The 26422-nt window shown below is 58.2% G+C and overlaps 2 protein-coding genes across 2 annotated transcripts in view; one reads left to right on the plus strand and one right to left on the minus strand.

Annotated features, from left to right (window-relative positions):
- RPS7 (ribosomal protein S7) overlaps positions 1–26422 on the minus strand; it is a 261270-nt gene that overhangs the window by 37823 nt on the left and 197025 nt on the right. The window lies entirely within an intron of this gene.
- On the plus strand, positions 15921–25942 carry ADI1 (acireductone dioxygenase 1). The gene is made up of 4 exons (XM_080814341.1): positions 15921–16163; positions 18717–18836; positions 24051–24230; positions 25033–25942. The coding sequence occupies exons 1-4, from the start codon at positions 16044–16046 to the stop codon at positions 25150–25152; spliced, it is 540 nt and encodes a 179-aa protein (XP_080670467.1). The 5' UTR covers positions 15921–16043; the 3' UTR covers positions 25153–25942.

Consider the following 26422-nt stretch of genomic DNA (forward strand, 5'->3'; position numbering starts at 1 on the left):
CTATTACCCAAAATACACAAAGGACTGTTAAAACTCCAGGATAAGGAAACAAACGACCAACGAGAAAATAGACCAGTGACCTTCACAGACACTTCAGCAAAGAAGGTGCAAAGACGGCAAGTGAGCACAGGGAAAGACACGGCCCATCACACGCCGTCGGGGACACGCAGATGAAAACCGCAGCGAGACAGCCCTGCACGCCTGTGAGCGAGGCCACAACCCAGAACGCTCGCAACACCAGATGCTGGCGAGGACGCGGAGCGGCGCGAACTCTCGCCGCTGCTGGGAACGCAGCATGGTGCGGCCTCTTCGGAAGACGGTTGGGCGGTTTCCTACAAACCGAACATGCTCTCACCGCACGATCAGCAGCCACACTCTTGGTATTCAGCCGAAGGAGCTGAAAACTCAGGTCCACACAAAAACCTGCACACAGATGTTTGTAGCAGCTTTGATTGCGATTGCCAAAGCCTGGTGGAAGCCAAGTGACTGGGTCAGCCGTGGGACATCCACGTTCACTGGAAAGCAGTGAGCCATCGAGCCAGGAAGACACGGACTGTCTTAAGTGCACGTTACCAAGTAGGAGATGCCCGTCTGAAAAGGCCACGTACTGGCTGATCACAGCTACGTGACGTTCTGGAAAACGCAAACCTGTGGAGACAGTTAAAGGAGGAGTGGTTGCGGGAGGTTGGGGTGGGGTGGAGGGAGGGATGAATAGGCGGGGCACACGGGGGTCTTAGGGCCGTGGAAATAGTCCTCGTGGTGCCCTCGCTGATGCACCTCGTTACCGCTGGCCCGGGTCCACGGCAAGCACAGCACCAAGAGTGCACCCTAAGGTCAGCTCTGGACTCTGGGTAATGACGATGCCTTGTTCACGTGCCGTCGGTTGTCACAAATCTGCACTCTGGTGGGGGAGTGTGGGTGGGGATGGGGCTCCAGCGGAAATCTCTGTACCTTCCTCCTAACCTGGCTGTGAACTTAAAACTGTCCTAAATTCATAAAGTCGATTTAAGTGTCACGTACATTTACATACATAGAGTTGTATCTGTCAGTTATGCCTCAGGAAAGCTGGGGGGGGGGCGGGTAGGATGCAAACAGAATGTGTTAAATGGGTAAACGGGAGAAAAGAAAACCAGCGTTTCTGTGACATCTTCAAAATTGCTGTTTATTCCAAGTTAGTGTGCTTAAATGTCAGTGTGTTGCTAAGACAGATCATTGTTTGTATATGGAAGAGCCTCCGTCTTTCCTGACACTGATTCTGTGATACCGACTTGGGGGGGCTCCTCCTATTCTAAAACTGCTCCCATTCTTTTCTCTGGGTTTTACGATCCCGTCACCTGCCAAGGATAACCACTTCGTTTCTTCCTCCCTGTCCTTACATTCCTTGCTACAGCCCCATGTCTAACTGCCTCGCCCGGCCCTTGCTGTACATCCCGCATGCAGGCGACGGACGGCGGTGGTGGCATCTCAAGTACGTGTGCGTCTCACCCTTGCAAAAGCTACAGTGCCGTCTCGTGCTTGTCTTTGGCATATCCCCACTGTCCAAAAATGCACCGTGGGGTTTTTCTGTGCTTGCATTACGCAAAGAACAGTACAGATGAACTAGATTTTTGGAAGCTCCGTGGCCCTTGGGCTCCTGTCCTCTCCCTCACCTCCAGCCTCTGCTTCCCCCACCCTCTCTGAGTCTGGCTTCATCTGGTTTCCCGCGTGCAGCAGCCTCCCCTCGGCTTCTGAAAGGCCCTGTCCACTCTTCCAGCCCCAGGGAACCTTCCTTGCCCCCCCATGCTGCATGGCCGCAGGGGCCCCCCTTACCCAAGTGAGCCCAGTTAACCCGTGCCCCCTGGAGGTGTGCACGAGGCACCCCGGCGTGCTGCCGGGGACTCACAGTTGCCCCTACGTGGCTTAAGAGTCCAAGGGAAACAGCCCAGATGCCCACCGTGGGTGGCTCACATTCGACATCAGACCACACGAGTCCTTTCGATGACTCACCCTCTTGAGAGGGGGTGCTTGGGTGACAGCCCTGGCAGGAGGCTAGCCCTCGCCGACACTGGCTGAAGGCGGCACACCCCCCCCCCCACCCCGCCGCACGGGGCCCCGGGGGCGCGCCCCCCGCTAGTCTGCAGTGGCGGTTGCGTGAGGGCTCGATAACTAGCGTGTCTTTCGATTTATGTGTATTCTCTCTCTCTCTCTCTTTTTTTTAAGATTTTGTTTATTTGTCAGGGAGAGCACAAGCCAGGGGAGCAGTAGACTCCCTGCCGAGCAGGGAGCCCGACGGGCTCTGAGGAACGACCTGCGCCGAAGGCAGGTCCTCACCCGCCTGAGCCGCGCGGACGTCCCTGCCTCACGGTACCGTCTGCTCAAATGACGTTGCCAGGGCGGGACCATTCTGCTGTTCGGGTGTTTGGACCCAAGTTCTTGCTCTGTGGAGCTATTAGGTGTTGTCTCGCTCTGGGGTTCCACGAAAGCATTTTCGGAGACATGAAGAATGTGAATGGAGAACATCGTGGAAGCCCGGAGTTATTTTTCTGATTTTTAGCAAGTGACATACCGTGTTATATATAAACATGTACAGCCTGAGCATTGGGGACCGAGAGTGGATGTGGAGCTCCTGGGTTTCTGCCCCTGCTCCTCCCTCAGTCGGCCACGCCTCCGACAGGTCGCAACGTGAGCAGCTCATGCCGGCCGGGGCGGGGGGCTCGCGGCCAGCTAGGAGGGAGCCTGGAGCCCACGAAGACCGAAAACCGGGGCTGGGGCAGGACAGGAGGCAGGAGGAAGCCAGGCAGCAGCGGCATGCGGGGTCCTGGGTCTCTTCCCCGACCACGGCAGGGAGCAGCTGCTGGCTCAGAACCGACCCCCCAGACCCTCCTGGATGCACTCAGCAGGTCGGGCTCACAGTCACTTGCTCCAGCTTCTGCGAGACTTGGGCGCCTTCCTGCCAGCTGCGTCCCCAGCCTGGACTCTACCCACATCCCGCAGCGTCTCCTCTCAGACGTCTGCACACCCAGCCTCACAGCCGCACCCCGACCTCGAATCCGCGCAGCCTGCGGGCTCCTCCACCGCGGCTCGCCTCGGCTCCGTCCTCCCGGGAGCTCAGGCTGCACCCAGAACGCCTCACCGCCCCGTGCCGGGCCTCCCGTCGCTGCTTGGTCAGACCTGGTTGGCCTCCATGCAAGACGGATCCAGAATCTGGTCATCCCCAGCGCGCGCACGCACACGCACACGCACATGCACACGCGCACGCACACACACGCACATGCACACGCGCACGCACACGCACACGCACACGCACACACGCACACATGCACACACACGAGGTCCTGACCCAGGCCCCAGCCTCTGTGGAAGGCGAGCGCTGCACCCTCTGGCCCTACTGCCGCCCCCGTGCGCCCCCCCACCAGCCTTCTCTCCTCCTGGCACCCGCGCTAATGCACGCCTGTGGCACAGGACCCAGGCCCTCTGCCCTCTGTTTACTGTTCACTCCGCTTGGCAGGTGTTGCCTCCAGACACTTGGGCTCCTTCCCTCAACTCCTTCCCATGTCCCAGCTTCCTCGGCTCCGGGTCACACGGTGCAGCTCCGCGTCCCCGTTCCCCCCTCCCATCTTCCTCTCTGCCTCTGGCGCGCACACACACACACACACACACACACACACGTAGGCGCACATGCACGCGCGCACACACACGCGCGCGCGCGCACGCGCACACACGTACACGCACACACATGCGCGCACGCACACGCGCACGCACACATGCGCACGTGCACACACACGTACACACGCACACACATGCACACACGCGCGCGCGCAAACACACGTACACACGCGCACACACACGCACACTTGCACGCACGCACGCACGCACACGCACACACGCGCGCGCGCACACACAGGTACACAAGCACACGCGCACACACACCCACACACATGCGCACGCGCACACACACACGCGCACTTGCACACAAGTACACACGCACACGCGCACTTGCACACAAGTACACACGCACACGCGCAAGCACACACACGCGCTCGCGCACACAGATGTACACACGCACACACATATGCGCACACACACGCGCACGCGCATACACACACGCACACACATGCGCGCACACACACATACACATGCACACGCACGCATGCGCGCGCACACACACACGCGGACACGCGCACACACGCGTGAACGCACGCGCGCACACACGCACACACACGTACACGTGCACCCACACACGCGCACACACACGCTCACTTGCACACACGTACACACGCACCCACATGCGCACACGCGCAAGCACACACACGCGCTCGTGCACACAGACGTACACACGCACACACATAGGCGCACACACACGTGCACGCGCATACACACACGCACATCATGTGCGCACACACACATACACATGCACAAACACGCATGCGCGCGCACACACACGCACGCACATGCACACACATATGCGCACACGTGCGCGCGCACGAGCGCGCACACACGTACACACGCACACACATGTGCACACACACGCACAAACACACGCACGCACATACGCACACGCGCGCACACGCGCGCGCACACACGTGCACACGCACACGCACGCGCACACGCACGCGCATACGCGCACGCGCACACACGTGCACACGCACTCACGCACAGACACCTACGCACGCACGCACACACACGCGCGCGCACACGCAAACACGCGCATGCGCACACACGCGCACGCGCATACACACACACGCACACGTGCAGACACGCGCGCGCGCGCACACACACGTACACACGCACACACACACCCACACACATGCGCACGCGCACACACGCGCACTTGCACACACGTACACACGCACACGCGCAAGCACACACACGCACTCGCGCACACAGACGTACACACGCACACACATATGCGCACACACGCGCACGCGCATACACACACATGCGCGCACACACATACACACACGCACACACATGCGCACACACACACACACATGCACACGCACGCGTGCGCGCACACACACGCGGACACGCGTACGCACGCGTGCACGCACGCGCGCGCACACACGCACACACACATACACATGCACCCACACACGCGCACGCGCACACACACGTACACACGCACACACATGCGCACACGCGCAAGCACACACACGCGCTCGCGCACACACACGTACACACGCACCCACACCCACACACGCGCGCACACACGTACACACGCACACACATATGCGCACACGTGCGCGCGCACGCAAACGCGCGCACGCACACGCGCACACGCGCACACACGTACACACGCACACGCACACACGCACGAGCGCGCACACACATGTGCACACACACGCACAAACACGCGCACGCACATACGCACGCGCGCGCGCACACACGTGCACACGCACACACACACGCACACACACGCACTCACGCACAGACACGTACGCGCGCACGCACACACACGCGCGCGCACACGCAAACACGCGCATGCGCACACACGCGCACGCGCATACACACACACGCACACATGCAGACACACGCGCGCACACACACGTACACACACACATGCGCACACGCGCGCGCACGCGCACGCGCGCACACACGCGCACGCGCATACACACACGCACACACCCGCGCACACACACGTACACACGCACACACATGCGCACACACGCACACACACGCGCACACACGTACACACGCACGCACACACACGTACACACGCACGCACACACACGCGCACACACACTGCCGTCACTTGTTGCTCCTCTTTCCCTTACACTCCTGCCTACCACTCGCCACCCTCTGACTTGCCGATGTGGCCTTTCCGTCTGTCTCCCGCAGTAGGCTCTAAGTTCTGGGAATTTGGTCCCCCTTGGCTCCCTGTTGCCTAACCAGGGCCTGGAGCAAGTCCTGGCGCAGAGCAGGTACCCGGGCAATATCTGCTGGACGAATCGGTACAGCATCGATCGGAAGGGTCTGCGCGCGCAGGAAGGTAGGCTCAGGCTCTCCCGGACGGGGGCGGGGCGCAGGGCAGAGGAGCAGGTCGAGGATGGAGGGGGTGGAAGGGAGGGTGGGGGAGGGGACTCCAGGGTGAGACCGGTTCCCCCGCCGACTCCTCCAGGAGTAACTTCGGGCCTCGGCCCCCGTGTGCGGGACGTGCGCTGACTAATGGCTCAAATGTGCCGGAGTCGGGAGCTCCTCATCGCCCCGTGTTTGGTCTGTGAGAGTCCGTTATGTTGGTCAGAGTTTATTGTCCAGCGGAGTGCGGTTCGCTTTCCCTGGAGTCCAGCTATCAGTACCGACGACTTCTACGTTCTTGTGGGTTTCGTTACTAAGAAGATTTATTCCTGACGCTTGTGGTAGTTGCTTGGGGTTCTCGTGTTTCTGTCCCTGCCCCCAGCATGGTGGGGTTAAAATCAAAAGCAAACAAAGACCTGTTTTGAACATTCCCTGAGCAGACAAAACCCGTTGGGTCATGCAAACAAAGATTAATCTAGCTTGTTTTGCAAGACTAGCTTGACCTGAGTCATTTCTCTCTTATGCCCGGAAATCACGAGTGAAACGTGTACTGTTTCCCAAAAGTTGATATGAGGTAACCGCTAATCAATTCTGTAAAGTGCTAATATCGTAACCACTCACTGTGAGTCAGGATGTCTCTGTCTCCTCACCCCTAAGCCCTGTCCTTGCTCTGGTGACGTGCTCCCAGTTTGGAAAGGGTCTTTTGGGCTATACCCAGTAAAGCTCTGCTCGTTACCGTTCGGTGATTCGCTGCACCTTTGACAGTGTTTGCCTAAGAAAGTTGGGTGGGACATTTTGGGGATTAGTGCCTGCACCCCTCCCATGGAGAGAAGTTTTGTGACCCATAAACCATTTCTTCCATTATGAGCCTCACCACTCTTCAGAAGAGAGATGGCATAGGAGGTTTCCTCGAAGTTTTTTAAATAATGTTTTATTTATTTACTTATTTGAGAGAGAGAGAGAGTGTGTGTGGGCGAGTGGTTGAGGGTGGGGCAGAGGGAGAGAGGGACTCTCAAGCAGGCTCTATGCCCTGTGCGGGACCTGACACGGGGCTCGATCTCACGACCCTGAGATCCTGACCCGAGCTGAAATCAAGAGTTGGACGTTTGACCCACTGAGCCACCGAGGCGCTCCAGTTTCCTTATAGTTTTTTACCTCAAAACACTTTTTGCTAATCATTTCTCTCAGTGTATGTGACGTGCAACATACTTGGGGAAGAGTTCTTTTGGAGCAAGTGTTCAGGGGGCAGTACGATCCCGGTTAGAGAGACAACTGGAGAATGAGCCAGGTGTCTGCACACTGGAATGAACATGCGGGTTTATTTTCATCCTGGAAGCACAGGGATGGGGGATAATTCATTGAAAGGCTGCAAATAAGCCTGCATTTGAGAGCCTAGAGTCCTATGAATGTCTTCTGTCTTATTTCAAAGATGTATTAAGACCGAGAGACATGCTCTCCTTTAATTAGCGTGAACGAGGTTTTGCTGACTGTGGCCTCCAGGCAGTGATGTCTGAGCACTGCTCCTCTGGTTAAGAAATCCAGATCCAGGGGCGCCCGGGTGGCTCAGTCGTTAAGTGTCTGCCTTCGGCTGAGCATCCCAGGGTCCGGGGATCGAGCCCCGCATCGAGCTCCCTGCCCTGCAGGAAGCCTGCTTCTCCCTCTCCCATTCCCCATGCGTGTGTTCCCTCTCTCGCTGTGTCTCTCTGTCAAATGAATAAATAAAATATTAGAAAAGGAAAGAAAAGAAAAGAAATTCAGACCCTTATTCCCCTTTTTCAGTTAAGAAAAGTTCATGCACAAATGGCTTGTTTCTTTTTTTTTTTTTAAGATTTTATTTATTTATTTGACAGAGAGAGAGATCACAAGCAGGCAGAGAGAGAAGGGGAAGCAGGCTCCCTGCCAAGCAGAGAGCCCGATGCGGGGCTCGATCCCAGGACCCTGGGATCATGAGCTGAGCTGACGGCAGAGGCTTAACCCACGGAGCCCCCCAGGCGCCCCAAATGGCTTGTTTCTTAACTCAAAATACCATACTTTCTGTAAATACCATTGGAGTTTTTCAAATTTACGTACAGAAAGAATAGTTTCATGAGTGTCCATTGTAGTCAAGTCTGTCAGGGAACCTGCCTGGTTTTCTGACTTGGAGGACGTGGGACGGTCCCACTGGTTTTCATTCCCGAGGTCTTCGTGTTGACCCTCTGTTCAGTTATAGACGGCCCTTGTGTTTCACAGCAAACATATTTTCAGCTCGCTCTTTCAGCGTGCCCTGCGACAGTCATTTCTGTGCGGCCGCTCCTGTGCTGCCGCCAGCGACGGCGTGCCTGCCCTTACTGATGACGCCCTTTCTCCCTTCGCTGTTTCCAGAAAGCCCTCCAGGCTTGCCACTTAGAAGACACCAGCTGCGCGCGTGGGCTCGCGGGGAGGGGTTTCAGCAGCCTGGACGGCCTCGAGGCCCAGGACCCGCGCCGAGAGCGGTGTGCCCAGCCCCGCACGCGCGCTGCCCGAGAAAGCCCGGCCGCTGGCTTAGCGAGCCCCGCCTCTTGTCTGCCCCCGCGTCGCGTGGGGACCTGGCTTTCTCCCTGCGCCAGGGCCGGGGCTCCACGGGGGCTGTGAGGCTCGGCCTCCCCCAGTGGCCGCCCACACGGGTCCCAGGTGGACCTCGGGCTCCACAGAGATCCAAGGGGTGGATGTGTGGTTCTAACTGGGCCGTCTGGAATCTTCCATGACACCGGATCTCCAGCCACCGCATACAAGAGCTCCTTTTTCTGGAATTCCAAGCGAGCGCGTTTCTAGAGCTGCCGGCTGGGTTTCCCGTGCTTGCAGAGAGCTCGCTGCGGGAGACGAGAATTGAGCCAGGCGCAGAGGAAAGAACGGAGGCCGGGAAGGAGGGAAGGAGGGAGCTGTAACCAGTCTCCGGGGCCCCCAAGTCCGGTCCGGCTTGAGGCAGGCCCGCCTAGTCTCCTCGACTCCCCGAGCCGTCGCATGTGTTTTGTTTGCTTAGCAGGCCGGACTCCGCAGCCCGCGGCCCGCATACCCAGAGCACTGGAGATGGGAGCTTCCTTCTTAGAGCGCGAGGGCGTGAGCGTGGAAAGGAGCTTCGGAATAGCGCCAGGATGCCGTGTGGCCCCTGTGTGCTGAGCCCCAGGTGAGGGGGCAGAGCCGCCGAGGGCTGCCGGTGCGCGCCTCACCGTGGCTCAGCGCCGCCACTGGTCACCGCTCCGTATACACGTGCAGCGACAAAAATGAGGCAATTTCCCTCAAGAATGTCCTGGATGCTTTAACCCACTGAACCCAGGCACGGCGTGGTTCAGTCAGGTACGTGTCTGCCTTCGGCTCGGGTCACAACCCCAGGGTCCTGCGATCGAGCCCCGCATTGGGCTCCCTGCTCAGTGGGGAGCCTGTTCCTCCCTCTGCTTTTGTGCTCGTTCTCTCTCTCGCTGTTAAATAAAGTATGTCCTGGATGAAGCCATAAAACTTAATTTTATTAAATCTTGACCTTTGAGCGGACATGTTGTTAATATTCTCTGTGACGAACTGGGAAGTACACGGAAAGCATTGCTACTGTAAACCAGAGGGTGATGGTGGCGAGGAGACCTGTAGGACGGAGCGGCAAGCCCAGCTGGCCACCAGGTCACCGGGCTGAGCTAGCGAGGTGTTTGGCAGAAATCCTCTCAAGAACGAAGTACGTGAGGCCGCCTCGGCAGAGTCTGACCGTGCTCAGCGCCGGGGCAGAAGCCGGGCATGCAGGCTTGGACCGGACACGGGAGCGCTGAACAAGCAGCTCTTCTGAGGACAGTGATACTGGCTGCCAGTTGTGAGCAGAACCCTCCCTTCCAGAAAAAAAGTTTGTGATCGTTTTCTAAGGCTTACCTAGAAACGTCAGGAAGTGTTCTGCTTGATTAAAGGTGATCTTCTGCCTTTGTAGGGTTCATTTTACTGTCCCTTAACCCAATTCCAGTGAAACAGTAACATTCAGTCATTGTGCTTCTACCTAAAGCACGGGCTCAGGTAAATAAATAGAAGTAGAGAGGAACACTGGTTTTAACCATTTTCAGTCTCTGCTCAGGCACTGCTGCGGTAAGGACAGTACGCAGACTTACTCACACGGCAGGCAGCGTTTTGAGATTTCCACCTCCCAGTGTGTCCGATGCTTGAGTGCAGGTGGAATGGTGCATCTGACTGCTGGTTAAATTACTGACAGATGTAATTAAGGCCCCAAACCACTGGACTCTAGGCTAATCAAAGTGGAGCTTATCTTTGGTGAGCCTGAACTAATCAGGTGAGGTCTTCTTAGAAGAAGAAATTCAAAGGGATAAAGCCTTTCCTGCTGGGTTGGAGAAACGATCTTCTGTGTTATGGGCAGAGGACCGAGGGCATCTTCTGGATAGGGAGACCCACTCCTGGTCAACAGCGAGGAAGAAAACATGGATCTTGAACTGACCGCACGAGTTCTGCCAACAATCGTGCTCCGGAAAGGACGCAGTCCCCGGGAGCCCTGAGTCAGTGCAGGACACTGAGCAGAGTAAGAGCCGCGCGCCCACCCTTCTGACATGCAGGGCTGTAATCCGTTGGCCACACTGCTAAGACTGTCCGCCGAGTGCAAATGAAACGGAAGAAGTCGTCAGAGAACTGGAACGGGAGACAGTCTCCGTGTGTCTCTGACATCTGTGAATGTGCACAGATGAGGTCCCAGTGCTCCTCTCCGGGAGATTTGTCTCATGAGTGGCCTTGCGAGGTAGACGCAGTGTCTCGCTGGAGCAAGGACCGGTGTGCTTCCTGCCCAGGGTGATCAAGGTCTCGGGTCCTAAGCTCAGGGTTCTTTGCCTGCAGCGCAACTCGGGGACCATGCGGGTGTCTCTTCATCCCTGGCAGGAACTGGTGCCCGGGGAAGCTGTCAGCGGTGCTGATGGCGGCTCCTGCTGTGGACCCCCATGCTGGGCTTGCGCCTGGCCTGGGAGACGCGTGTCTTCGGCCGTCGCTGGCGAGCTATGGTAGGCTCACTCCATAGCTCGTTAGTAGCGCGCAATCCCAAACCCGTTCAGAGCCGTCCCCACAGGCCAGGGGCATAAAGTGCTTGGTGCCACATGCGATGGGAATAGTATTAATGGGATAGAACGGGGTCGGCAGGTTCCAGCCTGATGCCTGTTTTTGTATGTTCTGTGAACTAAGAATGGCTTTTGCACTTTAAAATGGTTGTTACCAAAGGACTGATCTATTTCTCTGGACTTTGCCTCTTGGCCTGCAAAGCCGGCAAGAGCTACTCCCGGTGCCTTCGCAGAGGACGTCTGCACCCGGTCCAGGTGCACGTCCACAACCTTCATGTTGCCGTGTCTCGGGGCCCCCAGCCTTCCGCTCTGCCATTGCCCGCCCTGTTGGCCAGGGGGGCCCCGGGCCGGGAGCACTGCCTAGTGCCGGGATGGATGACGGCGCGCGCAGGGCGGCCGCAGGGGGGCCGTCTGTCTCTCAGAACATCTAAACAGATTCTTCCCAAGTTGCCTACTGAGGGTGATAAATTCTGGTCGCAAACATATTTTTTGACTGCTGCTGGCTATTCTTCTGGAAATAGTTCAATTTCAAAGGAGGAATCCCGGGGGCCAGCGACAGTCATACGAATGTAATGAGTCTGCCTGCCTGAACCGGTCCTGGCCGCAAGGGCCGGGCTGGGTGACAGTTCCTCAGGGCATCCCAATGGCCTTGCTTTTCCAAAGTACGTGGTTTTTTTTTTTTTTTTTTTTTTTTTTTTCCCTTAAACAACACAACACAGCTCCCTCTGTCCTCCCCAGTAGTTAAAAAAAGCATCTGAGTAAGATGGAGGCCCCAGATGGTGAAGCGCGTGTGTGCGCTGCCCCAGCAGGCGCTAGAGAGCCTGCCCCGTTCCCTGCCCGAAGGAGAGCAGCCTCGCTCCTTCCCGCGCCGGGGGCGGCGGTAGCGCTTGCAGGCTTTGGGGCCGGCTCCCCGCCTCGCGCCCCGGCCTTGCTCCTCCCTGGCCGCCGGACCGCCAGCAGTCACTCGAGCTGTGTGTGCCCCGTTGTCTCGTCTCTAAGGTGTGGGTGGTAAGTCGTGCCCACATGGCTTGGAAGGCTGGGCAGGCGTGAAGCCTTTGTGAGATTCCCCAGCCCAAGTGCTGTCACTTCCCGGGGCACGAGATCTGGTCAGAGTTAGGAGGGCAGTTGCAGTAACGTGCGAGCGCCATGTCGTGTTCTCGTCCCGTGTTCTCGTCACTTTCCACGCTCATTCAGCAAACTTTCTTTTACTGCCTACGATGAGCGCCGCACTGGTCCTTGGAAGACTAATGAGACACACGCTGACCTCCCCAGAGGTGCAGGGCTGGGGTCAGAGAAGACCTCTGCAGGGAAGGGAGATCTAAGATGGGAACAGAAGTGCACAGAGGAGGACGGCAGGTTCAGACGCTGAGTGCGCGGAGGGCAGAGAACAGGCAGGAAGGAGACAGGCTGGAGAGGTGGTCAGGAGCCACGGCAGTCAAGAAAGGAGGTTAAGCAAACAAGTAACAAGATCCTGTTTGTATTTTTATTTACTTTTTATTATTTAAAAAAAATTTTTTTAAGTAGGCTCCACACCCCTGTAGAGCCCAATGAAGGGCTTGAACTCACGACCCTGAGATCGAGACAAGCTGAGATGGAGTTGGCTGCCCAACACGGAGTCACCCTGGCGCCCCATCTGTATTTTTAAGTCCATGCCGTGCAGAGAAGGGCTTGCCGTGGGGCAGAGGTGGGAGCTGGGGTCCGCTGCACGAGTCAGTGTTACCAGTCCGGAGAAGAGGGCAGTAGGAGCGGGGGTGAAGTGCGTGCATTTGTGCCGTTGCTGGATTTGGCTGGACGTTGAGGGAAAGGGAGAGGAAACAGAAAACCCCTAGACTTTGGGATCCGGGCACTGGGTGGTTGGTGCGGCAGTTGACAGGGTCGGGAAAGGCTGGGGAGACCTATCTGGACGTGTGGGGAGTCGAGTTCTGCTTCGGCTGAGTTAGGTTGGACACACGAATTCACCACGTATGTGGCCATGCCGAGTTAGACACCGGGGCGGGTCTCAAAGAGGTCCAGGCTGGAGATGGCTGCGGAAGTCACTGCGTATCCTAGATGACATGAGGTCACCTAGGGTGTGTGTGGGGAGAGGACAGGACACTCCGCAACTCTGTGGTCACGCCAAGGAGAGGAACCAAGAGGGAGCTGGAGGTGATGAGGGAGCAGAAGGCTGGCTGGGGACAAAACAAAAGCTGGCACCTTGCACCCCCTCTCCACCTGCTCCCCTCGGTCATATGTGTGACATTCCTCAGGCACCCCTGGCTGCCCTAAAAGGAAAACAAATAGTTAACTTGCAGAGATCACAATCCTGCAAGACAGGAGTCTCCCTCGGTTTACAAATGTCCTCATGATTAACAACAAAGAAGCTATCTTATCCTAGCCCAACTTCCAGAGACAAACAAAAGCCCTAACACCGCCCCCCCCCCATAAAACTGAAGGAGACTGAGGGGAAGGAAATATGAATAAAGTTAAATTTCTTCTAAACCTAGAGCTCATTGACAAGGACGCTTGATAGGAGGAATGTGACATTCCACCAGGGAACTCCCAACTGTCTTCATGCTAGTGCTTATTAGAGGGAAAAACAGCCTTGGCTTGACAGTAACCAGGCCTCCAGGATCCTGACAGTCTTCTGAACACCCCCTTTTGTCCTCACCTACCCAACTCCTGGGTATATAATCAGCCACTCCTCAGGATAGCGGGGCAGCAGCTCTTCCTGCCCACGGGTCCTGTCCCGTGCTTTAATAAACCACCATTTTGCACCAGAGATGTCTCAAGAATTCTTTCTTGGTCATCGGCTCTGGACCTCACCCCACTGAACCTCACCTGTGTTCTAGAACTTCATCATTTGGCGCCTGAACGTGGGGCTGTGCGTCTTTACATTTGGACTCTGAGCTTCGGTGCGGAATTGGTGAGGACTTTCTCTCCTCTTCCCTTACTCTCACCTCAGGGGCTTTTCAAGGAGTGCGGTCTTATTGGAACACTTGCATGTCGACTGCTCAGCCTGTAATCCTCTAGCCTGTGGCTACTCTACGGGGAGGAGAACGTCTGCCTTTTGGCTGGAAGTCAGTACCCTGGCCGGAATGGTAATAAGAGCCAGAAACTTGATGCCCTCTCTTTATTCCTGTTCTTATATATTTTTTTTATTTTATTCCTGTTCTTATATAAAGAATTTTATTCCTGTTTATTCCTGTTCTTATATAAAGTTGTCTCTCTTGGGCCCGGGACAGCCACCTAAGTCACCAGGACGGCTGCCAATGTTAAGACTCCCGTGTGAGGTTTCCTCCTGATGGATCTAGTGTGATCCCCTCCACATCCCTGGTCTAGCCACTTCTGGCCACGGGACCTCCACTGGGAGCCGGCCGAAACCAGTACCCGATTGAATTAAAACACAAACGGGGACCGTTTCCTAGGGAAGTTGGCTGTTAGGACCACATGTGTTGCAATGTCGCTTAGACCATGATGGATTTCAGTCTTTACTGTTTCTTGTCAGTGTCTTCTACAAACTACTTAAAGCTACAAAATTGGGTAATTTCCCCTTGTAAAACCTTCCTAGTATTTCCATGCGTTAAAATGGCAAAACAGTCTGCAGTCTTCAGGACAGAGGATGCGTGGCATGACACAGTATTTTGGTCCATTCACCAGGCACCCATCGCAGCCTAGGATGCCATGGGGAAGGGGAGGGGCGCCGGCACCCCTCCAGGGCCTTCCCGGGGAAGGCAGGATCGTGATCCATAGCGATATCTGGAGGGACGCCTCTGGTCGCTTTTGACACACGGGAACCTCTGACAAATCCTACGTGGGACGCCACCCAGGAGTCAGGGGGGATTTGGTAATGGACCTTCTTTACTTTTCTGGGAGCATGGCCTCAGTAGGCTTCTTCAGATAGGTCTCCCTATCTGAAAGATATGAATTCCTTCTATTCTATTTCTTCTTGGTCATCGGCTCCGGACCTCACCCCACCAAACCTCCCCAGTGTTCTAGAACCTTATCCGAGGGAGGTGAGAAGGAAGCGTTTCAGGAAGGGCGGACAAGAACAGAAATAAGTGACGGGGTGTGGGGGTCCTGGGTTACCTTGTGAGAGCTGCCTGCGGGGAGGGGTGCCCCTGAAGCTTTACTGGGGGTGGGTGGGACCCCCACCAGGGTAAGATCATGCGGTCTTATCTGAAGTGCAGGAGGAAGTGGGCAGTGATGTGGAAGGCGTCGCCCTGGGGGACAAGCAGCAGCCGGTCACGTGAAGAGTGGAGAGGTGGGCTCCCACCAGATGTGGGACGGCAGCAGCAGACCGGACACACAATCTACCTGGGCTTCGTGGGCAGTGGTTCCCGGGGTTCAGAGTGGGCTGTTCACTCTGGAGACGTGCTGTCTTAGGTCTAGGTTCAATCCCGTGGGCTTCCGAGGGACCTGATACCCTGCTGGAGGCTGTGCCCGGTGGTGAGATGATGGGATCTTTTCTGGCTGACTGCGCTGAGAAAATGAAACTTTTCTTTTCTAATCTGCTCAGCAGAGGACCATTCGAGGAGCGGGAAGGGCGAGCTTGGTTCCCCCTAGGACAGAACCCGGCCTGTGGGAAGGGAGCCGGGCAGTCTACAAAGGGAGGGCGAGGCAGGCTTGAGGCTGCACGGGTGCGGGGAAGGAGAGGACGGGGCCTCCCCCGAGTGACCCTGGGTCCTCTGTGGGGACGCGACCTGACTTCAAGTCCCGCTGCTCCCCACAGGGGCCGCGCGGGTTCTCCGGTGGCATTTCATTTCCCTTCTCTAACGTGGAAGTTGGTGCACCGGCTGGCTCCGGGCGCCCGGACCGCTGGCCCCTCCTCCCCGCAGCCGCCCCCGGGCCCGCCGCCCCTCCCCCGCGGGCCCGCTGCGGCCCCGCCCCGCCCCGCCCGGCGGCTCCGGGATAAGGGCCTCCCCGCGGGGCGCGCCCGCTCTTCGTCCGCCGCCTGCCGCCGCCGCCGGCCGGGGTCAGGGACGGGGGCGGGCGGGCGCTGGGGGGTGCGCGCGGCGCCCCGGCTCGGCCATGGTGCAGGCCTGGTACATGGACGAGTCCGCCGACGACCCGAGGCGGCCCCACCGCGCCGAGCCCAGCCGCCCGGTCGGCCTGGAGCAGCTGCGCCGGCTCGGGGTGCTCTACTGGAAGGTGCGCGGGGCCGGGGGCGGGGGCGGGCCCCCCATGCGGGGTCCCGAGCTCCCTGCACACCCGCGCTTGCAGCGAGTGGGGACCGCGGCCGGGACGGGGCCGGGGGGTGGTAGGGAGAGGGACCGCTCAGGCTCAGTAACGGGGGGGAGGGGGGCGGGCGCAGGTGGTTGGCGGCGGCCCCTGCTCAGTAGCGGCGTCGGGGAATCGCGACCTGGGACCTGTGCGCGTGCGCAGTAGGGGGCGCCGGGGCATCCTGCACATGCTCAGTAGCGGCGCCGGGGAAACCGCGACCTGGAAGCGGCGCGCATGCGCAGTAGGGGGGGGCGCCGGGGGTCTGACCCCGGGGCCCTCGGCGCTGGCCGGGCTTTAGGCGTTGGGCGCGCCTTGCGCAGGCTCAGCGCCGTGGCCCGCCCAGGCCGCCGTGCGCGCGCTCCGCGGACGGTCGAGGGCCGCCGTTGGGCACTCCGGGTGGGCTCGCGGCCGGGGTCTGTGGGCCGCCGGGGCGCGCCGGGCGCGCTGTTAGTGGACTTGCCGTGCGGGAGGCCGGGACACGCTGCCTAGGGCCGTGTGCGGGGCCCCGAGTGGCGCGCCGGCCTCCTCCTCCCGGGCCGGGCGCGCGCAGCGGTGCGGGGGCGGGTGTCCGAGCGTGGGGCCGCCCTCCCCCCCGCGGGCTGCAGGGCCCCGGCCGCTCGTGCGCGTGCGGGGCCGCGGGGGCGCGCTGCGGTTTGCCGGGGAGGCTCGGAGCGCGCGCCCGCCGACGGCCCGGGCGTGGGGGGGCTCGGCTGCCCCTCCCTCTGCCCCTCTCTGTGCCCCCGCTCGGGCCCCCGCTGTTCCGTGCGAATGAAACGCCGGCAGGAGCCGCGCGTTGGGGAAGCGCCGGGAGCGGCCGTCGGGGTCCGCAGAGCGCCGGGGTCCGCGGGCGGGTCCCCGGGGAAGCGGCCGCGCGGCTCCGGCAAGAGTGCGGGTGCGCGGCGGGGGCGGGGCGTGATCCCCGCACGGGCTCCCTCCCCGGCCGCCTGCCCGTGCGCCCTCGTCCTCTGACGAGCGAGCACATAAAAACAATGTCTTTTAAAGATTTTATTTGTTTATTCGACAGACGGAGACCCTAAGTGGGCAGAGAGGCGGGGGGGGGGGCGGGCCCCCGCTGAGCAGAGAGCCCGATGCGGGGCTCGATCCCAGGACCCCGGGATCACGACCCGAGCCGAAGGCAGCGGCTTTAACCCACCGAGCCACCCCGGCGCCCCAAAATACCACCTTTTGAAGGACATCTTCGAGTTTGTCCGCGGGGTCACACCCAGTTCCCCCGACCTGGCTCTGCTCTGGATAAGGCGGGGCGCCCGGCTGGCCCAGTGGGCGGAGCCTCCGACGCTCCATCTCAGGGTCGTGAGTTCAAGCCCTGTTGCCGCGGGAAATGTCCTTGGACATAAGTAAGGAAACGAGGTTTACTCTCCGGGTTGCGTGTCCTGTGGGTCTTTACACGCTTCCTTCACAGTAGCTGTTCTCCATCGGTGGGAACGAGTGGAGAATTTTTGCGCGTCTGTCGCTAGGGACACAGCAGAGTGATCGGCGGCGTTCGTGGGGGGCAGTCCCGGGCGTAGCACGAGGTGGGTTTGATGACTTTTTGGGAGGCATCTTTGTAGCAATGAACGTGTTGATGACTAGACTCTGGAGTCTGCCTTTCGGGAGTTGGGGTAAAATGTGCGTTTTATCGCAGCGTAATGCAAGGGGAGCTCCAGTCATTGCCAGTAGTTAGAAGTAGGAGTGACATTAACTCTGGCTGGGGTCCTGGCGAGTGCTTCGTCCCAGACGTGTTAGAATGGGACCTCGAGGGGTGCCTCGGTGGCTCAGTCGCTAAGTGTCTGCCTTCAACTCAATGGGGCCTTGAATAGATAGGGTCGTGACAAATGACGACGGCGAAGGAGCTTTCTGGGTGTCGGAAGCTGTCGGGAGCAAGGGTGTGGGGATGTGCAACATCTCTTGGAGCAGATAATTCTGCTTGGCTTAGAATGAAGTTTTTTTTGTTTTGTTTTTTTTAAACAGGTGATAGGGACAGAGGAGTAGAAAAGGCAACTGGGGCCCCAGGATGGAAGGGCTCTCATCCCAGTGTGATGAACTTGGGTGTTATTTATAGGCGTCCGGAGCATCCAGCCCCGGGGGAGCAGCTGACCAGAGAGACCAGAGACCTGCAGAGGATTCGTGCTGGAGGAACAGGGCTGGGGTGGAGGTTGGGTTGGTGACCTTGGACAGGCTCGGTCGTGGGTGCGTCACCTGGGCACCTGGAAGTGGGACTAGAATGCGAATGTAGAATCCCCCAGGAAGGACTGCCGGGGAGAAGGGAGGCAGGAATTCAGTACAACTGCACTCGCCTTAGCTGTGGCAGAGAGTGGGGAAGCGCTCCAGAGAAATCGGGAAAGGAGGGGAAGGAAGGTTAGTTTGCGGTTGACCGAGGACTGGATGATAAATTTAGAGTGGAATCGTACCGGAGATCCAGTAAGAGGACATTTCTTTGTCTGCATTAATGTGACCTCCTTTTTGTTGTTTTAACTCTAATAGTTGGATGCTGACAAATATGAGAATGATCCAGAATTAGAAAAGATCCGAAAAGAGAGAAACTACTGCTGGATGGACATAATAACCATATGCAAGGATAAACTACCAAATTATGAAGAAAAGGTAAGGGGGCTCTGAATTCTTTGAAGAGGGGAATTGTTACACTCACTCCTATTAAACACAAGCTTCTCTTCGTTTTTTCTTTTTCCTTTTTTAAAAGATTTAATTATTTATTTGAGAGAGCATGCAAGTGGGGGGAGGAGGAGTAGAGGGCAAGGAAGAGAGAGTCCCGAGCAGGCCCCCTACTGAGAAGGAAGCCGGACGTGGGGCTTGATCTCACGACCCTGAGATCACAGCCTGAGCTACAGTCCAGACTTAGATGCTCACCCGACTGAGCCGTACTTTTTCTCATTCCTTAACGTGGTTGCTGAGGTCATGAACTTGCAGTCTTCTTTTTTAACATAGGTGTTTGGTGCTGCAGATTTCCTCCAAGTGCTTCTCTAGTGCCGTCACACAAATTTCAAATGATTTTCATTTTCATTCAGTTCAGAATACTTCCAGATTAATTTCCTTTTTGATTGCTTTGACCTCTGTGGGTTTTTTGATATCTGTTAGTTTCCAATTATATGGGGACTTTTCCAGAGACTTTTCTTTTCTTGCCTTCCAATTTAATTCCACTGTAATCAGAGAATATATTTTGTGAGACTTGAGTCCTTGGAAATACACTGAGGCTACTTCATGGGCCAGAGCACAGTTTATCTTCGTGAATGCACCGTGCGGGCTTGAGAAGAGTGTGTATCTGCCGTTGCTGGTTGACTCGTTCCACGGATGTCGACTGGTGGTGCTACTCAGCAGCTGTTTCTGGTTTTCTGCTAACTGAGCTTGTTTATCGATGGGTGGTGTTGAAATCTCCAACTGAAATAGTGGGTTCATGTGTTCTCCTTCTGTTACTTTTTGTCTTGTGTATTTTGATGTCTGTTGTTAGGTGCATACATGTTGAAGATTTTCATGTCCTCTGAGAGACTGGACCGGTTGTGTCACTACATGATCCCGTCTTTACCCCTGATGGCTTTCCTTGTTCTGAAGTCTGCATTGTCTGAAATTAATGTAGCTCCCTGAGCTTGCTTTTTTTTTTTTTTTTTAAGATTTTATTTATTTATTTGACAGACAGAGATCACAAGTAGGCAGAGGGAGAGAAATGAGGAAGCAGGCTCCCCGCTGAGCAGAGAGCCCGACGCGGGGCTCGATCCCAGGACCCTGGGACCATGACCTGAACTGAAGGCAGAGGCTTTAACCCACTGAGCCACCCAGGTGCCCTCCTGAGCTTGCTTTTGATTACTGTTAACGTGGTGTTTCTTTCTCTAAAAGTTTGCTTTTAACTCATTCGTGTCTGTGTTTTAAAGGGGGTTTCTTGGGACGCCGGGTGGCTCAGTCGGTTAAGAGTCTGCCTGCGGCTTCAGTCACGATGGCATCGGGCGCCCTGCTCAGTGAGGAGCTGCTTCTCCCTCTCCTTCTTCCTGCTGCTCCCCTGCTTGTGTGTCAAATAAATCAAAAGGTTTTTCTCTCCCTCTCTCTCTATGTCAAATAAATAGATAAAAGTTTTAAATTCTGGCTCCAGCACTTACTAGCTGTGTAACCTGGAGCTCTAGTTCCCATAATGTGTGTCACACCTCTGTCTGGTTCTCATGCTCGCTTTGTCTCTAGAGATGGGTTTTTTCTTAGCTTTTAGCGTGCCCTGTCATTTGGTTAAAGCCAGCGTGGAGTGTCTGTTAAGAGGAACCAAGGCAAGGCAGCCTTTACTGTGAGCGTTTGTGTTATCTGGGTGGGAGTTCCATTTGCTGTTGCTGGTGCCAGGGGTTTGGTTTCTTCTAGTTCCCTGGATTTTCTTCTCCCCCGGGGTCTTTGTTTCTTTAAGGACTCTTCCTCCCGTAGATTCTGTGTCTCCCACGGAATGTTCTGTCAAAGCCTTAGGTCACTGTTCTCTCCTGGAGCCCGTCATGCGGTCATCTGTTGGGGAGGAGAAGTGCTCTGTGATGTTACCATTCAGGCTCGCCTTCAGTGGGCTTGGTTCTTCTGTTGTGGCCTTTTCTTTCGCCCTTTAGGCTGGAGGGGACTGGAGAGGGTCTTCCCACAAGTGGGATAAGGCTCCGGTGCAGTTGTTTCCCTGGGAGTACTGGCCTTTGGTGCAGGACGTTCTGGGAGTATTTAAAAATGGCTCCTTTCCCCCTCCCATTGCCTGCAACGTGAGAGGATTTCTGGGATCTTCATCCTGAGAACCTGATGGGGTTTCTAGATACGAAAGCCACAGAACTGTGGGGCTTCCCTTAATCCTGGGCTCCCGGGAGTTTCCCACTTTGAAGCTGGCGCGCGCTCAGCCTGCCGCAGTTCGCCAGGACGACCGCTTGGCGTCGCCCCAGTTTACCTGCGCGGGGGCCGTGTCCACCTGTTTCAGAGCTCAGGGTGGCGTTTTGTCCTGTGACTTCAGTCCTCTGGTGGGTCTAGGGAACGTCTCCCAGACCGTTCTTCCATCGGCTCGGATGTCTTGTGTGTGTGCGTTGGAGGAAGGAAGCCGGCAGGTGTACCAGCAGATGGGACTGAGGACAAGAGCGGCGCGGGACCACGGCGCGGCGGCCACACGCGTGCTGTGGTTGCGCCCGATGGTGCCTGCCGGGCGGAGCCCGAGTGTTACGGTGCTTCCGGGATGATGGCATTTCTCACCGGGCGCCCTAACGGGTCATGACTTCTCTCAGACTTCCATGGTGTGCTTTGCCGTGGATGTTAGATTACCCATCTTCTTGGCAGAGATTTTGTCTTTTCCTTTTTTAATTTTAATTTTTTATTTTTTTAGTGCCCGTGTGTGCACATGCACGCGCGAGAAAGAGAATGGGGAGAAAAAGGGAGAGGGAGAGAGAACCCTGAGCGGGCTCCACGGTCCGCGCGGAGCCCTGTGTGGGGCTCGAGCTCACAACCTGGGATCGTGACCGGAGCCGAAATCAAGAGTCGGTCGCCCTGGCGGACCGAGCCGCGCACGAGCCCCAGCGCTGCTTTGTCTCACTGCGTCGCACAGACGCGTGTGCTGTAGTAGTGACTACGTTCTCCGTCGTCCTGGTCCTCGGAGTGGCTTCTCCCCCGGAAGAAAACTCGTGCTGGTCCGGGCTTCTCTCTCCTGCGTCCCCGAAACGAACCTTTACCGTCTCGTATGTCACGTTTGCGTGCGGGTCCGTGATTAGACCCGAGCCTCGCGTTCGGGGCCGGACCCGCCGCGGAAGGTGTCGTGCGCGCCGCTGGGAGGCGCGGGTGTCAGGGGACCCTTCCTGGCTCACAGGAAACTTGGCCAAGTTTTGTTCGTCGGGTTCTTCGTTCCGAACGTCCGTTTCCGCCTCGTAACTGGTAGGAGATCTGTGGAGAAGGGTTTTGAGTCTATAAACACCGTGTTTCTTCTCCGACCTTCACTCGGCGTCTGCGGTCGGCCTCGGGAGGCCCTGCCCGGAGCGGCCCGCCGTCGGGCGCTGGAGCGGCGACCCGCTGCCCGCCGCGCTGACTCGGCCTCGGGCTGCAGGGAGAGGCCGCGCGCTCCCCTCTCTTCACCGCCGTGTGGCCTCCCAGGCTCTTCCCTGAACCGCGGCGGGCGGGCGGCACAGGCCAGCGGGTCGTTCCGATGCGCCGTTGTCCCAGACTTAGCGCGTAGGAGCCTTTCTAAGGGGCTTCTGTGCCGCGGGCGGGCGGCCGTCGTCGTCCCGAACACCGCCTGACGCGGAGCCACCGGCGCCCCCACGGCCCCTGACCTGGCCCTGGAATCAGCCACCCTTCCCGGTGCGCGTCGCTGGTACTTGGAAACCCAGACAGGGGTCCTCGTCGCTACGGGGGGGTCACTCCCCCGGTCCCTCCAGCGGATGAGGCGGTGAAGTCCGAGTGTGACAGGGAGAGATGGTTGGTGTGAGCGGAGGCCGCTCCTCCGGTCGGCGCCGCGGGCTTCCCGCCCTCCCTCCCTCGGCGCTGGCCGTCTCTGGGCCCACCGTGAGGCCCCCGCGCCCGGTCGCCCCCGCACACTCCTCTCCCTCGTACACCCGGTGGTTTCGGCCTGGCCGCGGCAGCCGTCCTCGCAGGCGGCAGCCGAGGCCGGGGCGGGAGGCCGGTCCGCAGCTCCGTCCCCGCCTGGTGCTGACTCAGGTCGGCACGTTTACCTTTGCCGGCCCGCGCCTGGCTCACCCCGTTTGTGATTCCGTAAAACAACCGAGTTCTAACACCTCCGCTGTGCCGGGGCCCCCCCTCTCCCTTGTAGACCTCGGGGTTCTGCGCCTCTGGTGTTCGGGCGTCGGGGATCTGTCCGGTCCGTGACGGCCCGGCGGGGAGCGACCCGGTGCCCGTTCCTGCTCGTGTTGTCAGAGGCCCGTGGTCGGGCCAGTTCCGGGGCGGGGGGAGCCGCGAGCGCGGGTAAACGCACGTGGGGTCGGCTGGCCCGCTCCCCTCCTTGGCCCGTGACACCTGCGTCACCCCAGCCTGCCGGCCTCGGGACGGGCGGTAGTGGGCTGCTCCTGTTGTAAGAGGCGATTTTCCGACTATCGGTGGGTTCTCCGGGAACGTGTGAGCGTTACATAAGGAAAGCTTCGCATACCCCGGCGTGGGGGCAGCTGGCCAGATGGTAGCAGCGCGGGCAGGGACGCCGGGCGAGGCCCCGGTGAGGGTCCGGGGGCGTTTACTGCACAATTCCTTCGGCCCTGCTCCACACCTGAATATTTTTACTCTCGGTTTTAGGGGGATAAGGACTTTTTGAAAAACAAACAATTTGAACAAGGGAGAGTGTTTCTGGAAATGGTGACCTGGTGTCATCTGTGGATGATGGGTGACGTATGCGATGACTGTGTGCGTGTGTGGCGTGTGCGGACCGTGTTGGCTGTGCGTGTGGGAGACACGGTATGACCGAACACGTGTCTGAAGCACGTGGTGGCCACGTGCCCGCGTGTGTGAGGCGCGGGAGACCCAGTGTGCGGCAGGAGGGGAGCAGGGGTCCCCGCAGGCGAGGGAGTCCTCACGGCCCGGAGCCGCGAGCTGTGGGGCAGGCGCCGGCCGCGTGCACCCCGCTCCGTTGAGGGCCCCGGGGGTCGGGGGACCGGCAGCCCCGGGGTGTTGCCCGTGGAGACCTGGGACTATTGTGGGCACGCGGAGCGGCCGTGTCGTGTTCGTTCTCTGTCCGCTGCTGGCCCGACGCCAGGCGTCCTGAGCTGTTGGAGCCCCGCGGCCTGGCCCTTGTCCCCGGCTCCTGCCGAATGGCCACCGCGCCTCAGTGCCGCCCCCCGCGGATGAGCCGCGGATGAGCCGCCCCCTCCGTCCTCCCAGATTAAGATGTTCTACGAGGAGCACCTGCACCTGGATGAAGAGATCCGCTACATCCTGGACGGCAGCGGCTACTTCGACGTGCGGGACAAAGAGGACCAGTGGATCCGCATCTTCATGGAGAAGGGGGACATGATAACCCTACCCGCGGGCATCTACCACCGCTTCTCGCTGGACGAGCAGGTAGGAGGGCGTGCTGCGGCCGCGAGGGCCCTGGCTGGCGTGCGGGAGCGTGGACCCCAGTGCTTTGCCCCAAGGGGCCGGCTGGAGCTGCTGTCCCCGCTGCCGCTGTCCCCACCCCTGGCTCCCGCCCACGTGGGCGGCCCCGCTGACGGCCAGCAGCCTTGTCCGACCCCTTCCTGCTGTCCGGTGCTGGGACCCGGAGCCTCCTACCTTTGTGACGAGCACACGTGGGAGGTCGTTGCTAGGGTAAATTTCCCAAAAGCCAAAATGGGATTGAAAGATCTCCATGTTTTTACTTTAAGATTTTATTTATTTGACACAGAAAGAGAGTTCAGAAGTAGGGGGAGGGAGAGGGAGAAGCAAACCGGCCACTGAGCAGGGAGCCCATTGTGGGGCTCGATCCAGGACCCCAGGATCATGACCTGAGCCACGGGCAGATGCTTAACCCACGGAGCCACCCTGGCGCCGCCCCCCCCTTTTTGCTTTTGAGGGGCGATGCCACGCTGGCCTCCCTGGTGTTGAGCAGCCTGAGGGCCCTGCCGGGCGTGAGGGCCGCAGCGGGACCAGGGGGTGTGGGCGGGCGCGTCCGTGCGGGTCTGTGCAGACGGCAGGTTGTGGAGAGTGGGGGTCCGCACCGAACCCCTGTGGCAGAGGCCTTGCTGCCTGAGCCTGAGGCCTGCCGGCCCGGCAGCCGGCGCCCACTGGCTCCGCGGGGAGGACGTGTGCAGCTCGGACCACAGACGTGGCCAGCGACCTTGTCTTGGAGGCGGGATTCACGTCCCAGCGTGTCTGTGTTTTCCAGAACTACGTGAAGGCCATGCGGCTGTTCGTGGGCGAACCTGTGTGGACGGCGTACAACCGGCCCGCCGACCACTTCGAGGCCCGGGGCCAGTACCTGGAGTTCCTGGCTCAGACCGCGTAGCGGCGCTCAGGGGCCAGACCGCCTTCGCCCTGGTCCTGAATCCCAGCGGGGAGCCTGTCCTCCTTCTCTTAGGCCGTAGATGTGGGGCTGGGTGAGCTCTCCTTGGCCGATCCGTGTGTTTCACGAAGGGAGCTTTATTATAAAAGTGATTTTTACGTGGTAGCAACTCTGGGATGGTGGACCAGCCACGTTCATTTCCCCTAATTCAAGGTCAGCCTGAACGAGGGTCCTGTCCCCCAGTGTGAGAGCCCGGGCTGCTCCATCCGACCGGTTCTGGGACTGTAAGCAGATGTCCACGCACGCTGTGCCTGCGTCGTGAGAAGGTGTCGCAGGAGAGGACAGGACTGGCCAGACAGAAGACACTCGTCTCCCAAAACTGGGTGGGGAGTGCTGTCGGGGGTGAGCTCTCCTGCGAGTGGAGGGATACTCGGAGCTGCTGATGGCACTTTCTTGCTCAAAATTCACTAGCCGCCCTAATCTTATACTCTTGGCTTGTGGTCCTTAATCATCACGGTTGTGGGTGCTTGTATGTGTATATAACAAATTTATATTTTATCCGCATTAGCATTTATTCACGGAGATTTCTGGGTTGATTTGCCTGTTAACTCTTCTACAAGCAAATTTTGACTTTAATAGGAAAAGTACTGCATTATCTTTTTCCTCAATAATTCTGAGATACAGTTTTGCTTAATTTGTTACAATAATAGAAAAATCCCAAATTAACTTCATGTTTTGAAGGGCAGATTGTTTTAAGGATTTTTAAACTGAATTAAAAATCTTCGTATTAAAATGCCTTTTTCATTGCCTCCACGTGGGTCTTGGGAACGTGCGCCCACGGCACAAGTCGCGACGATCCCACCAACTCAGTTTTAGGAGTGGGGCGTGCGCGGGCCGCGGGAGGATGGTGGCGGGCCACCGGCTGTGTCCACCCCTGACGGGGAAGTCGGGGAGGCTCTTCCTGACGACAGCACTCCCGTGGGGTTGGGCGCTCATCCAAGGGGAATGTTGCAGAGGGCGGATCCTTCGTAAAGTCATCGCCGTTAGGGCTCAGAGACCAGAGTCCTCCCGGGGAGCGCGGAGGTCGGCCTCCCCAGTAGAACAGCCCTGCTCGCCGCCTTTGTTCGTGGGCTTGTCGCTTGAGACACACCCGCTCACTGCATGAGGAGATCTCCGTGGACGGTACTTAGCAAATGCTTCCTTTTTAAATTTTTATTTATTTTTTTGAAGATTTATTTGAGAGACAGCGTGGGGGCGGGGGGGGCAGAATCTC

This window comes from Martes martes, assembly GCF_963455335.1.
Source record: "Martes martes genome assembly, chromosome: 9".
NCBI lineage: Eukaryota > Metazoa > Chordata > Mammalia > Carnivora > Mustelidae > Martes > Martes martes.